Genomic DNA, 27,592 nt, shown 5'->3' with positions numbered 1-27,592 from the left:
TGTTAATGCACCTGTCGTGTCAGATTTTGAAAATATGCTTTACAGCGAAAGCAATCCAAGCGTTTGTGTAAGTTTATTGATCACTAGACAAAACATTAAGAACACCTAGCATTAAGAACACCTATCGATAATATTTCAACCGGACTGTAAACTATTCAATACTGGAGAGAAAGAAAATGTCGGGCAACCAGTGTCGAGCGCATGAACTAATGTAAGGACCTCCGTCTATCCACTGACGCGTTTTGATAAATCTCGCTCATTTTTCAGAATAAAAGCTTGAAACTATGTCTGAAGCCTGTTCACAACCTGTGGAAGCCATTAGAAAATGAATCTGGTTGATATCCCTTTAAATGGACGAAAGGCAGGCAATGGAACAGTGATTTTTCAAAATAAAAGGCACTTCCGGGTTGGATTTCCTCAGGTTTTAGCCTGCAAAATCAGTTCTGTTATACTCACAGACAATATTTTGACAGTTTTGGAAACTTTAGAGTGTTTTCTATCCTACTCTGTCAATTATATGCATATTGTAGTATCTGGACCTGAGAAAGGCAGCTTACATTGGGAACGTTATTTTTCCAAACATAAAAATTCTGCCCCCTAGCTTCAAGAGGTTAACCTTTCTAGGACACACGTTCCGCTAGCGGAACCACCCCCCCCCCCCAACATTCCGCTGAAAAGGCAGCGCGGGAACTTTCACACATTAACAAGTCCAATACAGCAAATGAAAGATAAACATCTTGTTAATCTACCCATCGTGTCCGATTTTTAAAATGTTTTACAGCGAAAACACAACATATATTTATGTTAGATCACCACCAAATCCAAAAAAACACACAGCCATTTTTCCCAGCCAAAGATAGAGTCACAAAAGCAGAAATAGAGATAAAATTAATCACTAACCTTTGATAATCAGATGACACTCATAGGACATCATGTTACACAATACATTTATGTTTTGTTCGATAATGTGCATATTTATATCCACACATCTCGGTTTACATTGGCGCCATGTTCAGAAATGCCTCCAAAATATCCGGAGTAATTACAGAGAGCCACGTCAAATAACAGAAATACTCATCATAAACTTTGATGAAAGATACATGTTTTACATAGAATTAAAGGTACACTTGTTCTTAATGCAACCGCTGTGTCACATTTTAAAAAAACTTTAGGAAAAGCATACCATGCAATAATCTGAGATGGCGCTCAGAAATACACAACATTTCTCCGCCATGTTGGAGTCAACAGAAATACGAAATTACATCATAAATATTCCCTTACCTTTGATGATCTTTCATCAGAATGCAGTGCCAGGAATCCTAGTTCCACAATAAATCGTTGTTTTGTTCGATAATGTCCATTACTAGTGTCCAATTAGCTACTTTTACTAGCACGTTTAGTTCACATGTCCAAACGCTGGCGCCGGTCCAGGTGAACTCGGACGAAAACTTCAAAAGTTATATTCCAGGTCGAATAAACTGGTCAAATTAAGTAGAGAATCAATCTTCAGGATGTTGTTATCATATATATCCAATAACGTTCCAACCGGAGCATACGTTTTTGTCTACAGAGTAATGGAACGCATGGCCATATCATGAGTAATGCGCGTAACCAGGAACTAGCATTCTGCCAGACCACTGACTCAAATAGCCATCCGGCCCCACATCACACTAGAGGCTTCATTCCACGTTCTACTGACTGTTGACATCTAGTGGAAGGCGTAGGAAGTGCGAACAGATCTATATCTTACTGGGATGTGAATAGACGATGAGTTTAACATCAACCAGCCCCAGAATTTCCACTTCCTGTTTGGAAGTTTGCCTGCCATATGAGTTCTGTTATACTCACAGACATAATTCAAACAGTTTTAAAAACTTCAGAGTGTTTTCTATCCAATAGTAATAATACTATGCATATATTAGCATCTGGGACAGAGTAGGAGGCAGTTCACTATGGGCACCAATTCATCCAAAAGGGAAAATGCTGCCCTCTATCCCTAAAAAGTTAACAACAAGCTAAGCTGTGTTTTGCTATATTGCACTTGTGATTTCATGAATATAAATATTTTTAGCATTTTTTTGTGAATTTGGCGCTCTGCAATTCAGCGGTTGTTTGCGAAAATGATCCCGCTAAAGGGATCCGTGCGTCAAGACGTTAACTTCTGTGCAGCATGAGTGGGGAGCTAACATGATGTAGCCCAGACTCCCGGGACAGGCTAGAGCTACTAACAAAAAGTACGGAACCGTTTTTCATGTTTTAGTACTAAGTACAGCTGTTTCGGTATACCATGCAACACTAGTTTATGCAGGGCTGAGATGCCACCCTGTATCCTCCAAACTGGTTAAATATAGCTGTGATCAGAACAGGCTGGTGGGTTAGAGCCCAAAACCCTGCAGGCCTCAAAGGTGATATTCTGCTGCCTCAGCAACACACCTCTTATATTCATCCCCTGCTCCTTCTCCTCCTTGGGTTCCAGGGGAGATGACAATGGCAGATATAATTACAGGATGACAAACGACCAGGAGGGAGAGGAGAGGGGGAGGGGAGGAAGAGGGGTGGAAGCAGAGGACTGTATGAATTAGGGGACAATGGCTGCTGTTTAGGGAGGGATCAAGCTGGGATTTAATGACAGCTGTAGATATGCAGATCTGTCGCTGTAATTATTCAGCATTTGTGACTGATCAAGGCTGGGTGTGAAGCAACCCCAAAATTACTGTCACCCTCTCCCAGCAACCAGCTGGCAAGCCCCAACTGATAGAGGACACTTCATAATCTCAGTGGCAGAATTTAGCTCTGAGCGGGGTCTGGGAGGGCGAGAGGAGAGATCAGCAGATATAGTCAGGAAGATGCAGTGTTTTAGCAAGAGAGAGGTGGAAAGAGAGGGGGAGAGGAAAATACAGTGGGTCCTTAGATACGCCCTATAATTACTGTTGTGTGATTGTGTTTTATATAGACATTGCGGTTTGATATCATAAAGCTAATGTGAGATGGAAGTTGAATGCAGTGAGGGAGTGGTGAGGGAGTGATGTTGTGTGGCTGTTCCAATCTAGGACTAGCCGAGGTGTGGTGCTGCCGTAACCCTGGCTGTGTCCGTGCATCACAAATTACATCCTATTCCCAATATAGTGCACTATTTTTTATCAGAGTCCAATGGGGTCTATGGGCACTAAAAAGGAAAGGGGGTGCCATTTAGGTAGCAGTCCATGTGTGTGTCTGTGGGTCGACCTCGGGGTGTGGGGGACAGATTGGTGCAAAGGCTGGAGCATCTGATGCTTGGGAGGTAGCGCTCCTCTGATTGCAGAGGTTATAAATAGCGCCCCCAACGCTGGTAGGGAATCAAAGTAGCTCTGTCCCGGGGCCGATGACAGCAACAGCACTGGAGTGTGCCGGGAGCACAAAGGATCATTTGTGTGGCGTGACGATTTGCAAACTCAAAATTACTGGCTTAAAAATCCCATTCATCCCCCTCGTACTTCTCTCAACAGTGAAATAGGTGTAATAAACCTGTACACAATACAAGGCGCTCCATTTATTGTAAGACCAAAAGCATTATGTAAACAGTTTTTCTGTGGGGAAAACAAGTACGTTGCATTTAGTCAGTCAGTACAGTACACGGCTAGAATGCAAAATTACCATCACTTCTTAGAAGCCCCTCCCTCTGTGTGAGAGGCAGTGATGTGGTGGTAGAGGTTCCAGTTCACAGATCTCCACGTGTCAGACACCAAGGAGGGCCTAATGTGCTCTCTGTTCTGCCCTCCCCAGCGGCTACCTGCCGCCCTCCCCTCCCAGCTGACAGACGGCCTGGAGAGACCCAAATGAGAAAAGTCCTCAAGCGTGAAAAGCACAGACCCTTAAAACATTAAAATGATCCTCCAATTGTGCTGCTCCGTTACTCTGTACCTATTTTCTCTTTCTTTCTCTCCCCCTCTCCCCCTCTCTCCCTCTCACCCTCTCTGTTACTTAATGAGGGTCCCTTTATAAACTTGGTGGGAAGGGAAGGCAGTAATAATGATCTGAGCTCTCCTGTGGTGTTTCACCCACACACACTGCCTGATGAGGCTTTGCAGAGAGGAATGGAAACCAAGGGAAGATGACTTGGATAATGTAACACACTAATGAAAGCCATAACGATTTTAAAAAATCTGTACTTTTCATGTCCTCACACTCAAGGGAATAGCAGAAGCCTTTTGACCCTTCTTACTGGGAAGGCTGGTTTTACCATATACTGTAGCAGACAGCAGGTTACACTGCACAGTGTGGTATGGTAAATCCTGCAGTCTCATTTCAGAGCTCTCTCCCTCCACTGCTCTGCAATGGGACACAGGGGGAAAGACAAGACTTTAATCACCCTTGTAGAGTGACTTGTAATCACTCTTGTATCAGCTCCTGACATGCACTCTGCAGACTGTACTGTATGTTGTAGCTAGCTGACCAGTGGTGTGGGCCTGGATCTGCTCATTCGGACAGGTGGCCTGGTATAAGGACTTGCTGTCCTTTCAGTGTCTCCTATCAGAAACAGAACAATGAATCATTCGACCCCTGTGAGAATCAGAAACCCCTGGGACATCAGAAACCCCTGGAACATGCCCTTAGCTTTATTGAGACTTAGAGATTGCCTATAGACGTGTTGTTTTTTTTATATATATTTTTTTATTTTACCCCCTTTTTCTCCCCAATTTTCGTGGTATCCAATCGCTAGTAATTACTATCTTGTCTCATCGCTACAACTCCCGTACGGCTCGGGAGAGACGAAGGTCGAAAGCCATGCGTCCTCCGAAGCACAACCCAACCAAGCCGCACTGCTTCTTAACACAGCGCGCCTCCAACCCGGAAGCCAGCCGCACCAATGTGTCGGAGGAAACACCGTGCACCTGGCCCCCTTGGTTAGCGCGCACTGCGCCCGGTCCGCCACAGGAGTCGCTGGAGCGCGATGAGACAAGGATATCCCTACCGGCCAAACCCTCCCTAATCCTGGCGACGCTAGGCCAATTGTGCGTCGCCCCACGGACCTCCCGGTTGCGGCCGGCTGCGACAGAGCCTGGGCGCGAACCCAGAGACTCTGGTGGCGCAGCTAGCGCTGCGATGCAGTGCCCTAGACCACTGCGCCACCCGGGAGGCATTAGACGTGTTGTTTTTAACCCCTGGATTATTAATCAGTCACCAGAGATGGTGCGCTCACTGGAGTTTCAGCACAGAGGAAAACAGAGGCACTGCTGGCAGCGGTGCTGGGTGATATTGGCTCCACATGATATTTACTAAACGTTTGCAAGGTTGCAGATGTAGAGTGTTGTTTTAATGGTGATTTAGAGATCTGTGGTTGTGTAGGGTCAGAGTAGAGCTGTGGTCACTATGGGTCATCCCAATGGGGCAGTGGTCAGTGTGGAGAGATGTGGAGACAGATGTTCTGCTTTCTGTTGGGTCTGTGGTTAAGACATTGAGCAGCAGTGTTTGTTTAGTAAATGTAATGTCTTGTGTGGTGTTGGTCCCATGGAACATGTACAGAGCAGTGCAGGGTATGTTGGCAGGTCTTTGCCAGGTGGGTCGTTCCACCTCAAAAAGCACAAAAAAAAGGATTTCGACACCCTCCATCTCAGATTGTTCCAAAATTGTTTATCTTGTTAGAAACAGATAGGATTTTCATTCCTGCATCATTATTTTGTTGAAATATATTTTTATCTCTGAGAAATTAAGAGAATTGATTGCACCCAAATTGGCAATTTTTTAATTTATAGGATTCATATAATATTCAATAACTATGGTACCCAACATCTGATTTGGACCAAACAATGAGTTAGACATGAGAAATCCAAAGAACTGGTCAAAAGCCACCCACAGACACCCCAGGTCCCACTCCAATCCCACCCCAACAATGAGTATACAGTATCAGTTCTCTATGTCTGGCAAGTAATATGGAGCTGCGGCTCAGAGTATTTCCCTGAGGCCCATTGTCGTGCCATTCATCCGCCACCATAACCTCATGTTTCAGCATGATCATGCACTGCCCCATGTCGCAAGGATCTGTACACAATTCCTGGAAGCTGCAAATGTCCCAGTTCTTCCGTTGCCTGTATGCGAAGGAGATGTGTCGTGCTGCATGAGGCAAATGGATACTGACTGGTTGCATGTTGCATTTAAATTTTTGTTCCGTATATCAAATCAAATCAAATTTTATTGGTCACATATACATATTTAGCAGATGTTATTGCGGGTGTATCAAAATGCTTGTGTTCCTAGCTCCAACAGTGCAGTAGTATCTAACAGTGCAGTAGTATCTAAAAACAATTCACAACAATACACGCACATCTAAATGTAAAATAATGGAATTTGGAAATATATAAATATATATATACACTTAACAAAAATATAAATGCAACATGCAACAATTTCCAAGATTTTACTGAGTTCATTTGACAGTTTTACAGTAAATATAAGGAAATCAGTCAATCAGTCAATTGAAATAAATTCATTAGGCTCTAATCTATGGATTTCACATGACTGGGAATACAGATATGCATCTGTTGGTCACAGATACCTTGAAAAAACAGTAGGAGCGTTGATCAGAAAATCAGTCAGTATCTGGTGTGACCACCATTTGCCTTATGCAGTGTGACACATCTCCTTCACATAAAGTTGATCAGGCTGTTGACTGTGGCCTGTGGAATGTTGTCCCACTCCTCTTCAATGGCTGTGCCAAGTTGATGGATATTGGCGGGAACTGGAACACTCTGTTATACATGTCGATGCAGAGCATCCCAAACATGCTCAATGGGTGACATGACTGGTGAGTATGCAGGCCATTTTCAGAAATGTTTTGGTACCCTTTCCCAGATCTGTGCCTCGACACAATCCTGCCTCAGATGCTTGAAAATATGAAGAGTGGTACTCAGTGATGTGTTGGATTTGCCCCAAACTTAATGCATTGTATTCAGGACATAAAGTGAATTACTTTTCCACTTTTTTTCTTGTATTAATTTAGTGCCTTATTGCAAACAGGATGCATGTTTTGGAATATTTTCATTCTGTACATGATTCCTTTTTTTCACTCTGTCATTTAGGTTAGTATTGTGGAGTAACTACAATGTTGTTGATCCATCCTCAGTTTTCTCCTGTCACAGCTATTCAACTCTAACTGTTTTAAAGTCACCATTGGCCTCGTGGTGAACTCCTTTAGCTTTTTCCATCCTCTCTGGCAACTGAGTTACTAAGGACGCCTGTATCTTTGTAGTGAATGGGTGTATTGATACACCATCCCGAGTGTAATTAATTACTTCACCATGCTCAAAAGGATATTCAACTTCTGCTTTTTTATTTACCAATAGGTTCCCTTCTTTGCGAGGCATTGGAAAACCTCCCTGGTTTTTGTGGTTGAATCAGTTTTTGAAATTCACTGCTTGACTTAGGGACCTTATAGATAATTGTATGTTTTGGGTACAGAGATGAAGTACTCATTCAAAAATGTGACATGTTAAGCAAATGTTTGCTCCTGAACTTATTTAGACTTGCCATAACAAAGGGGTTTAAAACGTATTGACTCAAGACAGTTCAGCTTTTCATTTATAATTAATTTGTAAAAAAAAAAAAAAAAGAAGAAAAAAAAAAAAAGAAAATGTCAAACATAATTCCCCTTTGACATTATGGGGTATTGTGTGTAGGCCAGTGACACAAAATCAAAATTTTATCAATTTTAAATTCAGGCTGTAAAACAACAAAATGTGGAAAAAGTCAAGTGGTGTGAATACTTTCTGAAGGAACTGTATATAATGGTGTGTAAAGATAATATGGACAGTATATCAATAAAAAATATGTGTACAGCAGTAGTTATATAGGATGTGCCATGACTAGAATACAGTATATACATATAAAGTTGGTAAAGGAATATGTAAAAAATTATTAAGGTGACCAGTGTTCAACGACTCTATGTACATAGGCCAAAGAAGTCTCTTAAGGTGCAGGGTAGAGTACCGGGTGGTAGCCGGCTAGTAACAGTGACTAAGTTTCAGGGAAGGGTACTGGGCGGAGGCCAGCTAGTGGTGACTGTTTAACAGTCTGATGGCCTGGAGATAGAAGTTGTTTATCAGTCTCAGCTTTCTACTGTCTCCTTCTTTTAGATGGTAGCGGGGTGAACAGACCATGGCTCAGGTGGATGAGGTCCTTCCCTACCATGTAAGCAGTCTATGGACAAGGTATGATAGAGATCCATGCTTTGGTTTTGTTGTCCACTGTTTCAAATGCTAACCTTTTAGCATTTGTGTTACAAATCCAATGTAAGTCACTGGTATGTATATTAGTATTTTCACACTTCATGTCCAAATCATCCTAAAGTATCAAAACATGTATTGTGTAACTCAATGATGTTACTTATAGATGATTTGGGTATGAAGCGTGGAAATGCTAATATAGGTATCGCTGACTTGTATTGGATTTGTGCCACTAATGCTAAAAAGTTAGCATTTGAAACAGTGGCCAGGTAAACAAAATGAAGCATGGGTTGCTTTCATCCCTTGTCCATACACTGCCTACACGGAAACCTATATGTCATTTTATCATTTGGGTGAACAATGCCTTTAAAAGAAATCACCTACTAGCAGGAACAGCACCAGCTAGTGGTCAGAACCTGGTAAAACCAGACTGTAGGATAGGACATAAACCTAACAACTTCAATCAAATCAAATCAAATGTATTTATAAAGCCCTTCTTACATCAGCTGATATCTCAAAGTGCTATACAGAAACCCAGCCTAAAACCCCAAACAGCAAGCAATGCAGGTGTAGAAGCACGGTGGCTAGGAAAAACTCCCTAGAAAGGCCAAATCCTAGGAAGAAACCTAGAGAGGAACCAGGCTACGAGGGGTGGCCAGTCCTCTTCTGGCTGTGCCGGGTGGAGATTATAACAGAACATGGCCAAGATGTTCAAATGTTCATAAATGACCAGCATGGTCAAACAATAATAATCACAGTAGTTGTCGAGGGTGCAACAGGTCAGCACCTCAGGAGTAAATGTCAGTTGGCTTTTCATAGCCGATCATTGAGAGTATCTCTACAGCTCCTGCTGTCTCTAGAGAGTTGAAAACAGCAGGTCTGGGACAGGTAGCACGTCCGGTGAACAGGTCAGGGTTCTATAGCCGCAGGCAGAACAGTTGAAACTGGAGCAGCAGCACGACCGGGTGGACTGGGGACAGCAAGGAGTCATCATGCCAGGTAGTCCTGAGGCATGGTCCTAGGGCTCAGGTCCTCCGAGAAAGAGAAAGAAAGAAAGATAGAATTAGAGAGAGCATACTTAAATTCTCACAGGACACCGGATAAGACAGGAGAAATACTACAGATATAACAGACTGACCCTAGCCCCCCGACACATAAACTACTGCAGCATAAATACTGGAGGCTGAGACAGGAGGGGTCAGGAGACACTGTGGCCCCATCCGATGATACCCCCGGACAGGGCCAACAGGCAGGATATAACCCCACCCACTTTGCCAAAGCACAGCCCCCACACCACTAGAGGGATATCTTCAACCACCAACTTACCATCCTGAGACAAGGCCGAGTATAGCCCACAAAGATCTCCCCCACGGCACAACCCAAGGGGGTTGACAGGAAGACCACGTCAGTGACTCAACCCACTCAAGTGACGCACCCCTCCTAGGGACGGCATGGACTCATTTATCTGATCGGGGTGGGGGGAGACATCACCATCATGACAATCATGACAATCACGACAACACTCCAAGCCTCAGCACCATACTACTTGCCAGACATAGAGAACTGATACTGTATAATATTTTTTGTTAGGGTGGGATTGGTGTAGGGGGTCCATGGGTGTCTTTTGACCATTCCTTTGGATTCCTCAGGTCTAACTCATTGGTAGAAAAAAGTTAGGTCCAAATCAGATGTTAGGTACTATATTTATTGGATGTTATATGAATCCTGGAATTTACAAATTGGCCAAGTTGGGTGCAATCAATTAACCTAATTCCTCAGAGATCAAGTTATATTTCAACAAAATAATGTTGCCAGAATGCTAATCTTATCTTTCTAACTACACAAAGGATTTCAGAACAGTCTGAGATCATGGCTTGCTGAAATGACATGGAATGACCCAGGTGTTAACCTGCCTCTTAGTTCCCCCAATGGGGGGGGGGTCCTGGCTGGCACATGCCTATCTCTGCCAAGGCACACCTGGTCTGCCAGTCACAATGCCAGCAAGTAAAACATGTCTGTTAAAGAGGAAGGAAAACAGTGTTTGAGAGAGCTTTCATTTCCCCTGGAGAGGAGCTAAGCTCTGACAATCGATACCAGAGTCATTGACCACAGGATTATGGGACTCCTCAAAGTAAGGTGACTCACACAACTACACACAGTTTACAGTATGCTATATAATGCAAAGCTCCCCTCCCTTCTGTACTTTCCTCAACCCTTCCACATATGCTCTGTGCTGGGTAGAGTAGGAACCTTCTGGAACCCCCCGCCCACCAGCCCAGGTATCAGTAGTGCAGAACCAGTGTGTCCCCCGTGCTGTTTATTACACCCACAGATGCACCCAGAACCCTAAACCTATTCCTAACCCTAACCTTAACCCCAAAACCTAACCCTAACCTTCACCCCAAAACCTAATCCTAACCCTTAAGCTTAAAATAGCATTTTAACAAATTCAGGACCTCTAAAAAGTTATTTTCCTACCTTTTCAGTGAAATGTTAGGACATTGGGCTCCTGATAATCAGTGGTGGAAAAAGTACCCAACTATCATACTTGGGTAAAAGTAAAGATACCTTAAAAGAAAATGACTGAAGTAAAAGTCACCCAGTAAAATTCTACTTGAGTAAAAGTATAAAAGTATTTGGTTTAAAATATACTTAAGTATCAAAAGTCAAAGTATGAATTTCTAATTCCTTATATTAAGCCAACCAGACGGCTCAATTTTCTTGTTTTCTTTATTTACTGAAAGCCAGGGTCACACTCCAACACTCAGACATAATTTACAAACGAAGCATGTGTGTTTAGTGAGTCCGCCAGATCAGAGGCAGTAGGAATGACCAGGGATGTTCTCTTGATAAGTGTGTGTTAATTTTACTAATTTCCTGTCTTTCTAAGCATTCAAAATGTAAAGAGTACTTTTGAATGTCAAGGAAAATGTATGGAGTAAAAAGTATAATATTTTCTTAAGGAATGTAGTGAAGTAAAAATAGTCAAAGTATAAATAGTAAAGTACAGATACCCCAAAAAACTACTTAATAAGTAGTACCTTTAAAGTATTTTTACTTAAGTACTTTACACCACTGCTGATAATGTAGGAAAGCAAGTGCAAACACACACACACACACACACACACACACACACACACACACACACACACACACACACACACACACACACACACACACACACACACACACACACACACACACACACACACACACACACACACACACACACACACAGCAGGGCAAGTTCAGGCTTGTCAGTGTATTGAGAGAGTAGTGATATGAGTCGAGACAGACAGAGTCATTGCAAAGAGTCTTATGAAAGGCATGTTACTGGAGAGGAGGCATATTGCTGTTGGAGGATCACAAACTGTATCTGTGTGTTACAGCCGCAGGCTTCTTGGGCTGGGACACTCTGCCTCTCTCTTGCGCAGTAAGTCAGGGCTTAGGGCACTGACATTTCTCTGCCTTTTTATATGCTTGGCCTACTTCAAAGGGCACACACACACTCACTTTCACAAACACAAAGCTCAGCCTGTACTCTTTGTTGGTAGGAGCTCATGCTCTGTCTGGTCCATTAAAAGGACTGGGGACTGGATATCATGACCAGTGAGGGTGTGGGGCTGGGCGGTGAGGTGTTAATGGTGCCTGTCGGGGGTAAATAGGCTGAGCCTCTCTCTGCTGTGGTGTTTGTGTCGTGAAGAGGAGATCTCAGGCCTGGGGTCAATGTGTTTCCATTAGAGGTCGAACGATTATGATTTTTCAACGCCGATACCGATACCGATTATTGGAGGACCAAAAAGAGCCGATACCGATTAATCAGACAATTACATTTTTTAATTTGTAATAATGACAATTACAACAATACTGAATGAACACTTATTTTAACTTAATATAATACATCAATAAAATCAATTTAGGCTCAAATAAATAATGAAACATGTTCAATTTGGTTTAAATAATGCAAAAACAAAGTGTTGGAGAAGAAAGTAAAAGTGCAATATGTGCCATGTAAGAAAGCTAACGTTTAAGTTCCTTGCTCAGAACATGAGAACATATGAAAGCCGGTGGTTCCTTTTAACATGAGTCTTCAATATTTCCAGGTAAGAAGTTTTAGGTTGTAGTTATTATAGGAATTATAGGACTATCCCTGACTCTGTTGCAAGAGAAGTGACACATTTTCCCTTGTTAAATGAAAGTCATGTTAGCAGGCAATATTAACTAAATATGCAGGTTTAAAAATATATACTTGTGTATTGATTTTAAGAAAGGCATTGATGTTTATGGTTAGGTACACGTTGGAGCAACGACAGTCCTTTTTCGCGAATGCGCACTGCATCGATTATATGCAACGCAGGACACGCTAGATAAACTAGTAATATCATCAACCATTAACTAGTGATTATGATTGATTGATTGATTGTTTTTTATAAGATAAGTTTAATGCTAGCTAGCAACTTACCTTGGCTTCTTACTGCATTCGCATAACAGGCAAACTCCTCGTGGAGTGCAATGTAAAGCAGGTGGTTAGAGCGTTGGACTAGTTAACCGTAAGGTTGCAAGATTGAATCCCCGAGCTGACAAGGTAAAAATCTGTCGTTCTGCCCCTGAACAAGGCAGTTAACCCACCTTTCCTAGGCCGTCATTGAAAATAAGAATGTGTTCTTAACTGACTTGCCTAGTTAAATAAAGGGGGGGAAAAACGATTATTATTTTTTTAATCGGCCAAATCGGTGTCCAAAAATACAGATTTCCGATTGTTATGAAAACTTGAAATCGGCCCTAATTAATCGGCCATTCCGATTAATCGGTCGACCTCTAGTCTTCCTGTGTATCTGCCTAATGGAGCGCACTCTCCACATCTGGTCCTTGACTAGCTCTGGCTGCTGGGTGGGGGAGAAACTCTCAGATCTCCCCCCTCTCCCCCTTTCTTCAACGGCCATCTACAGCGGCAACGGAACAAATGAAAGGAAAATAGAATTAAGATGGAGCCAGGCTGAGGAAGAGAGAGGAGCTCAGGGCTACCCAAGCCTCTGTGTTTCTGTGTGCGCGTGACTGTGTGCGTGTGGCTGTGCCTGCTTGGCTGTGCGCGCGTGGCTGTGTGTGTGATACAGTATGTGTGCCTCTGCGTGGCTGACACCAGTATGTGTGCCTCTGCGTGACTGACACCAGTATGTGTGCCTCTGCGTGGCTGACACCAGTATGTGTGCCTCTGCGTGGCTGACACCAGTATGTGTGCCTCTGCGTGGCTGCCACCAGTATGTGTGCCTCTGCGTGTCTGCCACCAGTATGTGTGCCGTGGAAATTACTTCCCTGTTTAAGTAAATGCCCACCTGACCTGTATGAATCACATTCATGTTTGCAGGATTATCCATGAGGATGGCTTCTCTGGAGATGATGTGAAGCAGTACAAGCCTGTGGTCTACAGCAACACAATCCAGTCTCTGGCTGCCATCGTCCGTGCCATGGACACCCTGGGCCTGGAGTACGGAGACAAGGAGAGAAAAGTGAGTTTCTCTACTGCTCTATCTGTACACTGTAGCACTGAGGGAATGGACTACAACTAGACAGACAGACACGCAGACACACACACACACACACACTGTCACGCACATTAGTAAGCAGAGCATTGTGTGCTGTTACCACTATATACTGTAGTGAAGGCCTCTCAAACACATGTATATCAACAAATACACAAACTGTCAAACACTGATGGACACCGATATATTCACCCACAGGATTTTAACAAGTGAAACCAGTCAAAACACCCATCCATCCTTATCCATCTGTGAAAATCCATAACCTCAATGTTGTAGCAGATAATTGGCCACAAGGCTCTGACAGGATATGGAACAGAGCACATTCGTCTCTGCTTGTTGACTGGCTTCTATAAATCTCTTACTGAGAGGAGGAGTGCAGGAGCATATGTAGATTCACACAACACACTATCTGTCTTTAATATTACTACTATTAATACCCAGCACCAAGGAGGTAAGCAGACATTTCAAATTGTAATACTGCATTCAGACCATGATGAATATACGGTCAGGAAGAACATGAGATAAATGTGTTTAGTAGACATGTCACTTGTACTGTGCCATGATTCGTTTATAGCAGCATTGTTAAATTACGGTGGTGCCAACAATGACGATGATGAATGATGAAGATGGTGGGAATGGTTTGGGATTGGGTATTGGTTCTATCCACAATGTTAAACTGCCGATAGCAGGATTGCAGTGCGAGCTGGAGGGTAATGGGGTCAAGGGTCCATAGCTGTGTCAGTACATGACCTCAGAGTGGCCTTATTAAGAGGACAAGACAGGGTGAAGGAAGGTGTACAGTAGGATATCTGAGCTGCCCTCCTAATGCCTCCTCTCATGTGTTGTGTTGTATCCATTCCCCTGTCATGCTCTGTTCCCTCTCTAAAACAGGAGGGACACAACTGACTCTGAGCTTTCCAAGAAGTCCTTTATATTTTAATCAAACCAATGCTATCAATACCTTGGGACAAGGCCTCTGAAATACCCAGCTGCTATTGATTGTGATATTATCTCTTTCTGCTGCTAGAACCTGAGCCAGGAGATGACAGGCCACAGGGGTTGTGTCCTTAGAAATACTACTTTTGCCATTCTCAGTCAAGTAATTTAGAGTGTGTGTGCGCGCGAGTGTGAGTGTGTGTTTGTGTGTGTGTGCGTCCATGCGTGTGTGTGTGTGTGTGTGTGTGAGTGTGCGTCTTTGCGCGTGTTTGTGTTCGTCCCTGCATGCATGCCTGTGTGTGTGTGTGTGTCTATGACCCAAAAGTAAACTCCCCAAAATAAATTTGTGATATCGGTCAGAGGTCACTGTCCCCAGGTAGAGAATCTCTCTTACTCTCCCTAATGGAGAAAGAGAACGAGGTACCGTCACAGAAAGAGAGATGATTAGCTGCCTCAGAGAGACGGGCGGGGAGAATTAGAGGAGAGAATGAATGTGAGAGGGAGAATAGGGAATGAAGGGCAGGTGTGTCCTGTTGAGGACCCCTGTTTAGATTTGTATGTTAGTGTGAATGTGTGAGTGTTTCTCCATATAGCCTATATGTGCAGTAGAGGTTGACACGGGAGTGAAAATTAATTCCTGTCCTGTCTTGTCTCGTAAATTTTTTCCCCCGTACTGTCCTGATCCCTATATAACCCCGGAACTTTCCTGTCCTTGCCAGTGGTCCGGCCCCAATAAAAATCACTTCTGTCCCATCCCATGTTAATTTATACACGGCAGAAATCAGACATAACTTCCTTCCATAGCTGCTCACCGGGATGGTCATTTAACCTTTTTGATTGTTCGAGTGCTCGCATGATATTTTTTTCTAGTACTCGAATGGACAGGGTTTGTACGGTCATGAAAATCCTGGAAAAGTCATGACATTTTAAGCGTGTGTTTTCCAGGCCTGGAAAAGTTTTGGAAAATATTCAAATCTGAAAAGTTTTGAAAAAGTCATGGAAATGTATTTAATTTGTTTTAATGTAATTTATTCAGGCACAGTTTTTAAATATTTTAACAATCAAATAAAAATCAGCCAGGCTCGGAACGACACTTTAGCGCCTCTGTTTGCACGCATCACCTGCTTGTGTGCGAGAAGTGTGGGCCGTTGGTCAAGGAGAGTGAGGCAGTCGGACAATGCAGCATCAGGTAGGCCTATAAAATATGATAGAGAAGAGACTAACTAGGTAGGTAGACAATTCAAAACATATCTTGTACCCTCTAGTTAACTGTTAAGCTATAAATGTTTTTGTCATGTCATCAATGTCCCAAAAAACATCCACTGACACTCGCGAATAAGGCCATACAAAGTTGATTTACTTTTTTGAGCGATTCATATGATTCATTAAAACGAATATTTTTGATGAAACTAATGATTCACTTCATCATTTTATTATTTGAATCGGTTCAATCGCATTGAATCGAATCATGTGAATCAAATTAATCATTTGTGAATCGTGAATATTCATTTTAGTTAAACATGATATGTAGCCTTTCTTTTGGAATATGATTATACAAAACTTGTTTTGTGGATACTTCCAGTTGATTTGGGGATCCAATGTATGGAGCATTGTAACTCAATGATGCTAGTCAGCCTGCAAAGTAAACACTTCTCAGGTAGCTAAATATGACTACAGGTGAATAGAAAGATTTGTAGCCTATCATAGCCATTTAATCTTTAATATATTGAATGAGCAAATTATTTCGAAAAGGCATAAAACGTATTTGGTTGTAATGTTGCAACGTTTTACATCACGGGTGGTCAACCATCCCCCAGGAGAACTACTGGGTGCGCAGGCTTTTATTCCTGTCCCCCTCGAAAAAAAACACACTTTAGAAATGAGTTGCTCAACTGACCTTGATAAACTGTCTCTGACGTGTTTGAGCAGGGTTTGATCAAAAGCCTGCACACCCAGTATCTTTCCAGACTGAGGGTTGACCACATGTGTTTTAGACAGTTGCCTAACAGGTATTCTACTTTGTGGGGGGTTAAGTGCCTTGCTCAAAGACAGGAGGTGGTACATGGAATCAGAGAGCAGCCTACCAGTGTCGATACCACATTACACTTGCTTTTTTATACGTATTGTACATAGAGAGGCCACCAATTGTTGGTCATTGAAATTTGGTTAAAAGTCATGGAAAAGTCATGAAATTCCATTTATCAAATCAAATCAAATCAAGTTTATTTTATATAGCCCTTCGTACATCAGCTAATATCTCGAAGTGCTGTACAGAAACCCAGCCTAAAACCCCAAACAGCAAGCAATGCAGGTGTAGAAGCACGGTGGCTAGGAAAAACTCCCTAGAAAGGCCAAAACCTAGGAAGAAACCTAGAGAGGAACCAGGCTATGAGGGGTGGCCAGTCCTCTTCTGGCTGTGCCGGGTGGAGATTATAACAGAACATGGCCAAGATGGTCAAAATGTTCATAAATGACAAGCATGGTCAAATAATAATCAGGAATAAATGTCAAAATGTGTATGAACCCTGAATGGAGGAAAACAAATATGTGACTCATTTCAGGAAACTAGGAGTATGTTGCATGTCACTACTTCACAGGAGAGCCATTTGAATGTAAACTTATTTTTTTTAATTAAAATGCGTTTTTTGTCAGAAATGCCTTCTGGAACATGTGAACTTTCATGTGCCTTAATAAAAAACTTGTATGCCATCTGTAAATACAAATAAAAGTGTTAAATTACAAGCCTAGTTGGTTTAGCCACGCTTCTGTCTATAACATGAGCTGGTCAGTGTGTGTAGGTAACCCTTTCTAACGCTGCTTTAAAAAAAATATCACATAGTAGAACTACAAAGGTGTTGCTCTCCACTTTCTGGAGGACCGAGTTTTGAAATCAGTGAAATGCCCGGTACAATTGGAGTATGATAGCCAAGGAGATGGAGAAAATGCAGGCGTTTGATTGCAAATATGCAGATGGACTTGAAAAGAGAACACACAGAAGGCTGTTGTATAAAACACCTGTCTCCGGATTACATCTTCAAACTAAGGCAACCATGGAATCCGTGACAGAGAGGGAGAAGCGTCCATATATACAGGTATACAGGTAAGAGTCTAGCTAGCTATATACAGGTAAGAGTCTAGCTAGCTACATTTTCAGATATTATACGTTTCTCATTTTGTTAAAGTTAAAGTGTACTGTTAGCTAGCTAGCTTGTTAGCTGTATGTGTATATATGCATATGTATGTATGTGTGTGTGTGTGTGTGTGTGTGTGTGTGTGTGTGTGTGTGTGTGTGTGTGTATATATTTTTAAAAATATATATTTTTGTGTGTGTGTGTATGTGTGTGTGTGTATGTATGTATATGTATATATTTTTTTAAATATATATTTTTTGTGTATGTGTGTATATGTGTATGTATGTATGTGTATATGTATGTATGTATGTATGTGTATATTTATATATATATATATGTATGTGTATATTTATATATATATATATATATATATATATATATATATATATATATATATATATATATATACAGTGGGGAGAACAAGTATTGGATACACTGCCGATTTTGCAGGTTTTCCTACTTACAAAGCATGTAGAGGTCTGTAATTTTTTTATCATAGGTACACTTCAACTGTGAGAGACGGAATCTAAAAAGAAAAATCCAGAAAATCACATTGTATGATTTTTAAGTAATTAATTTGCATTTTATTGCATGACATAAGTATTTGATCATCTACCAACCAGTAAGAATTCCGGGTCTCACAGACCTGTTAGTTTTTCTTTAAGAAGCCCTCCTGTTCTCCACTCATTACCTGTATTAACTGCACCTGTTTGAACTCGTTACCTGTATAAAAGACACCTGTCCACACACTCAATCAAACAGACTTCAACCTATATTAATTAACAGGCTTAGCACTTTAATTGGCAAATTGGTCCATTCGGACCAGACCGGCTTTATCCCTAACAGAAACTCATTCTTCAATCTCAGGCGCCTCTTCGACATGATGTATTCTCAGAGGTTACCCAACGTGGACCTTGCCGTTATATCTCTTGACGCCGAAAAGGCCTTTGACCAAGTTGAGTGGTCCTATCTATTCAAGGTCCTACAGAAATGTTATATTGGAGATGGGTTCATAAATTGGATCCAGCTTTTATATAGGAACCCCTGTGCGAGAATACTCACTAACCAATCATTGTCACCCCGATTTAACCTTTACAGAGGGACAAGGCAGGGTTGTGCGCTGTCGCCTATGCTCTTCGCCCTAATCATTGAACCTCTCGCTCAGGCGATTAGATCTCATGCAGCAATACACGGCTATAATACTAAAGATATTCTAAATAAGATTTCCCTATACGCAGATGACATTCTCCTCTATGTAACAGAACCCCAAGCTAGTATTCCAGCTATTCTGGATGTGATTAATTTGTTTGGTACCTTCTCGGGATACAGAATAAAATGGAACAAGAGTGAATTAATGCCCATACGGTTGCAAAACACCTCCTGGCTAGAACATCTTCCAGTTAGGTGAATTTTTCTGAAGATAACTTATCTAGGAATTGTAGTTACCAAACAATACTCCTTACTATTTAAAGAGAATTTCCCCTCTCTGATGCAAAAACTCAAGACAAACATACAATTTTGGAGAACTCTCCCAATTTCTCTGCTCGGAAGAATTAATGCCATTAAAATGGTCTTCCTCCCACAACTGCTCTACCTATACCAGAACATCCCAGTATTCATACCTAAATCCTTTCATAAACAACTGGACTCAATTATCAATCCTTTCATCTGGGATTATAAAACACACAGGATAGGTAAAAAACACCTCTGCAAATCCAAGATGGAAGGAGGATTGTCTCTCCCAAATTGTATATTTTATTACTGGTCCGCTAACCTCCGCGCTGTTATGTTTTTGCTGGATGACGCACGTCCATCATCCAGCTGGCTTAGTATGGAGCGTGAGGAGTGTCACCCCTTCTCTATTGGTGCTGTGATTTTGTCGCCTGTCAATCTGGAGATTTCACTTTATCGTAACAATCCTATTATACATAGCACAGTCCGAATCTGGAAGCAAATTAAAGTCCACTTTGAGCTTAGACCAATGTCATTCTGTCATTCCCTGTTGCCAGGAATCCCTCCTTTGCCCCCTCTAACCTTGATAACACCTTTGAGCGATGGGGAGAGTTGGGGATAAGTACCATAGGGGATTTATATATAGAAGGGACCTTTGTTTCCTTTGAGTTGCTGAGGGAAACTTATAATCTTCCCAGAAGTAACTTTTTCAGATACCTACAAATCAGAGATTATGTTAGAAAACACCTCCCAACATTTGGGGACGCTAAACCTTCCATGTTTGACGGATGCATAAAAACATCCCCCACCTCAGACAAACTGATATCTCGTCTATATGATGCTTTTCAATCTGTTAGCACACCTTCTACAGATGCCATTAAGGCAAAATGGGAGGAAGAACTAGGGACTGACATTTCGGTGGCAGACTGGGAAGATAGCTTGGAGTATATCCACACCTGCTCCGTTAACTCCAGACATCGTCTCATACAATTCAAGGTATTACACAGATTACACTATTCCAAAACCAAACTGCATAGGATATTTCCTGATACATCCCCTATGTGTGATACATGTCAGGCTGCGCAGGGTACACTGCCCTATGCTCTAGCTTGTATGGTTATTGGTGTGGAATTTTTAGGATCCTTTCTGAAGTTCTGGAGACTTCAATTGACCCAGACCCGCTTCTGATAATCCTGGGAGTGTCTGATTCCTTAAACGGATTAACCAACCCCCAAAAGCAACTCATCTCTTACAGTCTCATTTCGGCAAAAAAACTAATCTTGTTGTTTTGGAAAAGGAGGGAAGCGCCCTCTATCAAATTATGGCTCAGCGAATTGGCAAACACTGTACACTTAGAAAGAATTAGATATATTCTGAACAATAAATTATCAACATTTGATCAAATCTGGCAGCCTTTCCTCTCTTACTTGGACCATTTGGCGCTGTGAATTTGTACTTTTTAACGCACTCTCAATTGTAATATTTTAATCTACCTTTGGACAGCATGTGCTGGCTCCGCCACCCGAGCAGTCGGGAGGGGAATAAGGTGGAGGGATTAAGTGGGGGGGTGACATCTACCCTCTTTCTTTCTACCTGTCCTTGTTCTGTATGTCTTGTTTTGTAATATTTGTTTTGTACCCAGAACTCTGGGTCTTGTTGTTTCTGTCTGCTCTTTTATGTTTAGATAAGAATTGTATACCTGTCTTTTATACATATACACCATTCTTGTGTGTGTTCAATAAAACATATTTGAACAAAATTGTTGCCAGCAGCACATTTGCTGTCATCAACGCTCTGGATAACATAAAAACAGCCTAACCAGCTCTGCTAGGGCGAGTAAAATGGTCAGTGAGCTGTTATCTCATTTGTGTCTGGAAGTAGCTAGCAAGCTAGGCAACATTAACCAGTTAGCTTGCGTGCTTGACTGCTGTTGTTGTGTCAGAACGATCGGATCAACCCTACTCCTCGGCCAGCGCGTCCAGTGTGCACTCTGAATGCTCATAGAGCGAAACACTGAGTTTACATACGAACAATTTGGCAACGCTCTGAGTTTATGAACACCCAGAGCACACTCTGGCACTCCAGATCAAATTTACAAACACACCTGTAGTATAAACCAGCCTTTAGTTTTGAAATCTTTGGTTGTTTAGTACACGGCCTCATATGTGAATCCTTAAAGAGATGGGTGGGGCTAAGGCTTTAGAGGGTGTGAACGATACTGAATAGGTGTAGACAAAGAGCCCCCCAGTAGGTGTACCAAAACATTCAAGGGCCAAAAGTAAGGTTACAAGTTTATCAACTTTCAAAGCAGAATTACTTTCCCATGGTTCCTCAACTGTAGTGTATGATACACAATTTTCTAGCACTGAGTCTCTACTTGTATCCAATGTAAAAAACACCATTTAAAATGATGCTACATAAGACCGAATCGAGCCGGTCGATCACATATTTCTAATCCCCTCCCCCCCAAAAACTCTGTTTCTAAGTATTCCTGTACTGCCCATTCTTGTGGACTGTCGATCCTGTCCTGTCCCGAACTTTACTCTAGAACCTTACTCCCATACCTTTTCCTGTATCAACCTCTAATGTGCAGACAGGGGTGTGGCAGCATGGAACGGAGTTCTCCCCCCCCCCTCGGCTGGGCTGGCCAGCTGGCTCACACCTCTTTAATCTGAAGTGTGAAGTTTTTATTGGAGCTGCTCTCTCAACAGTCAAGCAACCGCTCTCGCTCCTTCTGTCTTTCTCTCTAACTCTCTCCCTTTTCCTCTCTCTCCTCTCCTTCTTCTCGCTCCTGCCATCTTTCAAATGTGTCCTCGTCCTTAGCCTTTCTCTCGCTCCCTTCCTCTCACTAGTCATCTGATTGTCTCCCTCTACTTCCTTCTCTCAGTATCTCTCAACCTCTTCTTTCTCTCAGTCCAATCCTGTTGCCATGGCTACCCTGTGTTTTTCCTTCCTCTCAACACATTCCACAAGTCTTTGTCCAAGGGCAATGTCACTTACATGAAGGGAGAAAACACTCCTATACATCAGCCCTAGAACTGTGGAGGCAGTCCATGCAGTCACTCGCTGCTCTGTGACCAAGCATCAATCTACTCTAGCATTTATGCAACACCCACTCCTCTGTATGCAGCCATATATAGGCCTACTTGATGTGTTTCTATCAATATGGTTTAATGATGTTCTGACTCTGAGCCCTGCCAGTGTTATCATCTCCCTGCTCATTGGAGAGTGTGAATGACTCCAGTCCCATAGCTGGCAGAACTATTTCCATTGTTCCAGCTTCCGAAGCTTTTCACTCTTTATGATCCATTTCCCTGTGCTCACCACACATGATAAAACCCCAATGAGCCAGCATCCATTTCCTCCCTGGCTCCCTCCCTCTGTCCAGCCCAGTGACTCTCTGACATTCATTTCATCTCTGCTACGGCTATGCTTACTAAAGCAGCAAAAGTGGAGCATTCAACTGATCCAATACGCCAAGGTTTAGTTAAGGTAAGGAAAACCACTACTTTCACTGTGATCTCTGTGTTCCTGGATCATATGGGTATGGTTTGCATGGTTGGTGGTAGAGGCCTCGTGTCGTGCCATGATAACCCACTCAAAAAGCCAGTCTCTGGCCTGGCACCGAACACGACTGCTGGCCATCTGAAGGCACCCATGTGGTCTCCCCTGGTCCTCTTACATTTCACTGCCAACATGGTTATCTTGACCAACACCCCAATCTGGGAACGACCAGACTGTGTGCTACACATGTAAATATATGCAGAAGGGATCTGAAATAGACCATGGCAGCACTGATATCATAATAGCAACATTTTTTAGAGTCACTATCTAAGTAATTCACCTAGTCACTGACTGATTGACGCATACAATTGCTCATGGCACCATTTATTATCTTGTTTATTTAGATGCCCAGAACAAATTACATAGGCCACATTTCTTACACAGCATCTTATTTATAGGTCAGCTGCACTTTATCAGCAAAGCGGATTATGTAAGAAGTGGCTGAAGGGCACATCAGAGCAGAGACCATGGCCATGTCCGGATACCCATACTAGTGTCCTAAATAGTAGGCTGTTTAATAGTAGACAACATTTTGAAATTCAAGTATACGCTAAATGCCCGGATGCCATACTCATTTCGGCTTTGACAACAGCTGATCAATTAGAAATGGGGATGTGCTATCGAAATCAACAAATAGCGGGAAACAACACAATCGCACATGAGGCATTCTCAGTATGCAAAATTATGTCTTATAGTATGTGAATTTTCCAAAATTAGGTATGGTTTGAATCCTAGGATGTTATACTAATTTCGGCTCTTCATTTAGTAGAATATGATGCACACAATGCATTGGAAGAGATGGGCTGTGAGGGATAGGCCCTAGTTCAAGTAGCCAAACAACAAAACTAGCCTACTGAATTGGGAAGATGCCGAATAGCGAAGCTTCTGCGGTGGTGTTCAAATGTAGGCTGAGTAGTTTTTGTTTTTCTTAAATTGATAACGAGTATTGCATCCTAGGCTACGTCTTTGAAAACAGACATCTTATCTTTTTTGGGGGGGGGGGGGTATTGCTGATTTCTCATTGAAAAGTGTTTATTCGCTTGGCCTTCGTCAGAGCGTATAAACTAAATACTAAACCATCTTTTGATATCTGAATGTGTTGGCACCGGGGCATCGGGATGTGGCTGCGGTAATGATGTCATGTTAATCAGGCCTTTTGATTTGAACACATGGATTGTTTTAGTTTTGTAGGCTAGGCTACCTATTTAATTATTTAATTAATGGATCAAGCCTTAGCAGTCATTCTGATCTCGTTCCCAATGATCAGTGCTTTAGTTTATTATGTTGCTTTTCAACGGTTCTGAATATGTGATGTTCCCGACTGTCCACGTTTTTCTGTGCAAATAGCCTTTTGATTTGATCATTTGAAAAAAAAATGGTATGTACTAGGCTATTTAATTTATTTTATATACAGTACCAGTCAAAAGTTTGGACACACCTACTCATTCCAAGGTTTTTCTTTATTTTTACTATTTTCTACGTTGTAGAATATTAGTGAAGACATCAAAACTTTGAAATAACACACATGGAATCATGTAGTAACCAAAAAAGTGTTAAACAAATCAAAATATATTTTATATTTGAGATTCTTCAAAGTAGCCACCCTTTGCCTTGATGACGGGGGAAGCCCAGTGACAAAATCCCGGGAAATATGGGACCAGGGGTGATGAGGGACAGGGAGTGGCTGAAGGAGGCCAGACAGAGCTTGCCACGGAGTCTTGCTTTGAGCGCACACCATGCATGCGGCGATGAATGCCGAGACATCAGGAGCCATGGGGGGCCACCAGAAGCGTTGTCGGAGGAAAGCCAGGGTACGACAAGCACCGGGATGACAGGTAAGCCTGGAGGAGTGAGCCCATTCCAGGACCTGAGGCCGGGCCGAATCAGGAACGAACATCCGGTTAGCCGCCCCCGCCCTCCCAGGGTCCGGCTGGGAACATTGTACCTTGCGGACCAGAGCCTCAATACCCCAAACAACCGAAGCCGCCAAACATAAGGCAGGGAGGAGGGTCTCAGATTCAGAGGGAGTGGCAGTGGAACTGTACAGATGGGAGAGAGCGTCCGGCTTCACGTTTTTGGACACTGGGCGGTAGGAGATGGTGAAATTGAACCTAGTAAATAACAGGGCCCAACAAGCTTGCCTTGAGTTGAGGCGCTTGGCAGTGCGGAGGTATTCTAAATTGTTATGGTCCGTCCACACCAGAAATGGATGTTCCGCCCATTCCAGCCAGTGGCTCGACTCCTCCAGAGCCATCTAAACCACTAGGAGTTCCCGGTTCCCAACGTCATAGTTCCTCTCTGCAGGGTTGAGACGATGGAACATGAAGGCACAGGGATGACGCTTTTGGTCCTGGACAGATCGCTGGGAAAGGAGTAGGGGCCCTACTCTCACGTCGGAAGCGTCAACCACAAACTGACGAGTCTGGTCCGGATGGATGAGGATGGGGGCAGTAATGAATCGCTGCTTTAGATCTCCAAAAGCCTTGTCCGCTGCTGGAGACCATGTGAACGGTACCTTGGGAGAGGTGAGTGCAGAGAGGGGAGCCGCCAGGTTGCTGTAGCCCGGATTTAAACGGCGGTAGAAATGAGCAAACCCCAGAAACCGTTGGGGTTTGCTGCACCCTGAATGTAGGCTGGGGCCAATCCACCACCACTCTCACCTTTTCTGGATCCATCTGAACATTCCCTTCACCGATGATGTATCTCAGAAAGGAGATAGTGGAGCGGTGGAACTCACACTTCTCAGCTTTTACAAACAACTGATTTTCCAGGAGGCGCTGAAGGACCTGTCGAACATGGAGAATGGGTTCCTGGGCAGAACGAGAGAAAACCAGGATGTCGTCGAGGTAGACAAAAACAAAACAATTCAACATGTCCCGGAGCACATCGTTGACCAGGGCTTGAAAGACTAGCGGGCACGTTGGTGAGTCCAAACGGCATGACCAGGTACTCATAGTGTCCACTGTCAGTGTTGAAAGCAGTCTTCCACTCGTCTCCTTCGCGTATCCGCACAAGGTGGTAGGCATTCCGAAGGTCCAGTTTGGAAAAGATGGTAGCCCCCTGGAGAGGTTCGAAAGCCGAGGAGAGGAGTGGTAGAGGGTACGGATTTTTGATCGTAATGTCATTGAGGCCCCAGTAATCAATACATGGACGCAGGGTCTTGTCCTTCTTCCCCAAAAAGAAAAATCCTGCGCTAGCAGGAGAGGCAGAAGCACGAACGCTCCTAACAGAGTCCTCGATGTACTCCTCCATGGCCTTGGTCTCAGGACTAGACAGAGAATATAGCTAGTCTCGAGGCGGTGTGGTGCCCGGAGGAGGTCAATAGCACAATCGTAAGGACGATGTGGAAGAAGGAAGGTAGCATGAGCCTTGCTGAAAACCTCCAGGAGATCATGGTACTCTGCGGGAAAGGCAGAGAGATCCGAGGCCGTACTCAATCCTAGAGGCAGACGTTCCGGGGAAGGCTGCTCCACCTTCAGGCAATGTGAATGGCAGAACGGGCTCCAACCCAGGATTGAGCCCGTGGTCCAGTCAATATCGGGGTTGTGCTTCTGGAGCCAAGAAAATCCCAAAACAATAGGGATGTTGGGAGACTCAATGAGGAGAAGCTGTATTGACGCACTGTGGTTTCCAGATACCCGCATATTAATGGAAACTGTGCTGTGCGTGACTCTTCCAATGGAGCAGCCATCCAGTGCCCTGGCATCTATGGGAACGGAGAGGAGTTGAGTAGGGATACTTAGTTCCGATACCAGGGTAGCTTACATGAAACTTTCATCTGCCCCAGAGTCAATGAGCACCCGGAGAGACAGACTGGTCTCCCCACAGCAAGATCTCATAAAAAGGAGTTTGGGTAATGGGAATTAGAGGGTTCCCAGTCCGGCTCACCAGTGTACTTGTACCTGCTAAGGCTTCAGGTCTCTTCACTGGGCAGGTGGCTATGTAATGCCCTACAACACCACAATACAGACAACTATTGGAGCTTAGCCTGCGTGAACGTTCCCTAGGTGATCATCTAGCTCTTCCCAGTTGCATAGGTTCCGGTGTATCCGACTCACCCGTCGTCGATGATTCTCGAGGGAGCTCGGGTGACCTCGGATCCTCTCGGAAAAACAGCCTTCGGGGACTTCCAGATTCCTTCGGAGGTGAGCGAGCCGCAGCGGATGGACGAGTGTGACCAAAGCCAAACCTCCTCTTACTACTGCATTCCCGTAGACGTCCATCAATCCTAATGGTGAGGGCGATGAGGGAATCGAGGTCCACCGGTAACTCCTGAGCAGCTAGCTCATCTTTTATCCCCTCTGATAATCCGTGAAGGAAGGCATCAAATAGGGACTCCGGATTCCAGGGACTCTCGGCAGGCCAAAGTGCAAAAGTCTACAGCATAGTCTGCCACACTGCGGGAGTCTTGATGTAATTCCAGTAGTTTTCGGGCTGCATCTCTCCTGGGTACCGGAGAATCGAAAACCTTCCTCACCTCTGCCATGAAGTCTTCCAGATCACAACGAATAGCGGATTGTTGCTCCCAAACTGCTGTAGCCCAGGAGAGCGCTCTTCCCGACATTAGCGTAATAATATACACTATCTTCGACCGATCCGAAGGGAACGAAGATGGCTGCATCTCAAAAATGAGGGAGATTTGAAAAAGAAAACCCTGACAGGTTCCAGGATCCCCAGAATATTGCTCCGGAGGAGGAGGTAAGCGGGGTTCTCGGGGAGCCGGGTTAGGCTGTACAAACCCACCACTAATAGTAGAAAGGTTACTGGGTGG

The 27,592-nt window shown here is 43.4% G+C and overlaps 1 protein-coding gene across 3 annotated transcripts in view; it reads left to right on the top strand.

Annotated features, from left to right (window-relative positions):
- LOC120066243 (guanine nucleotide-binding protein G(o) subunit alpha) overlaps positions 1-27,592 on the top strand; it is a 142,355-nt gene that overhangs the window by 25,481 nt on the left and 89,282 nt on the right. For all 3 annotated transcript variants that reach the window (XM_039017478.1, XM_039017477.1, XM_039017476.1), the window contains exon 3: positions 13,564-13,705. In XM_039017478.1, coding sequence (XP_038873406.1) covers positions 13,564-13,705 — 142 coding nt within the window. The remainder of the gene's footprint in view (positions 1-13,563; positions 13,706-27,592) is intronic.

Source organism: Salvelinus namaycush, chromosome 21 (assembly GCF_016432855.1).
Source record: "Salvelinus namaycush isolate Seneca chromosome 21, SaNama_1.0, whole genome shotgun sequence".
In the NCBI taxonomy this organism is placed as follows: Eukaryota; Metazoa; Chordata; class Actinopteri; order Salmoniformes; family Salmonidae; genus Salvelinus; species Salvelinus namaycush.
Note: the sequence above shows the minus strand (reverse complement) of the source record. Positions and strands in the feature narration are given on the sequence as shown.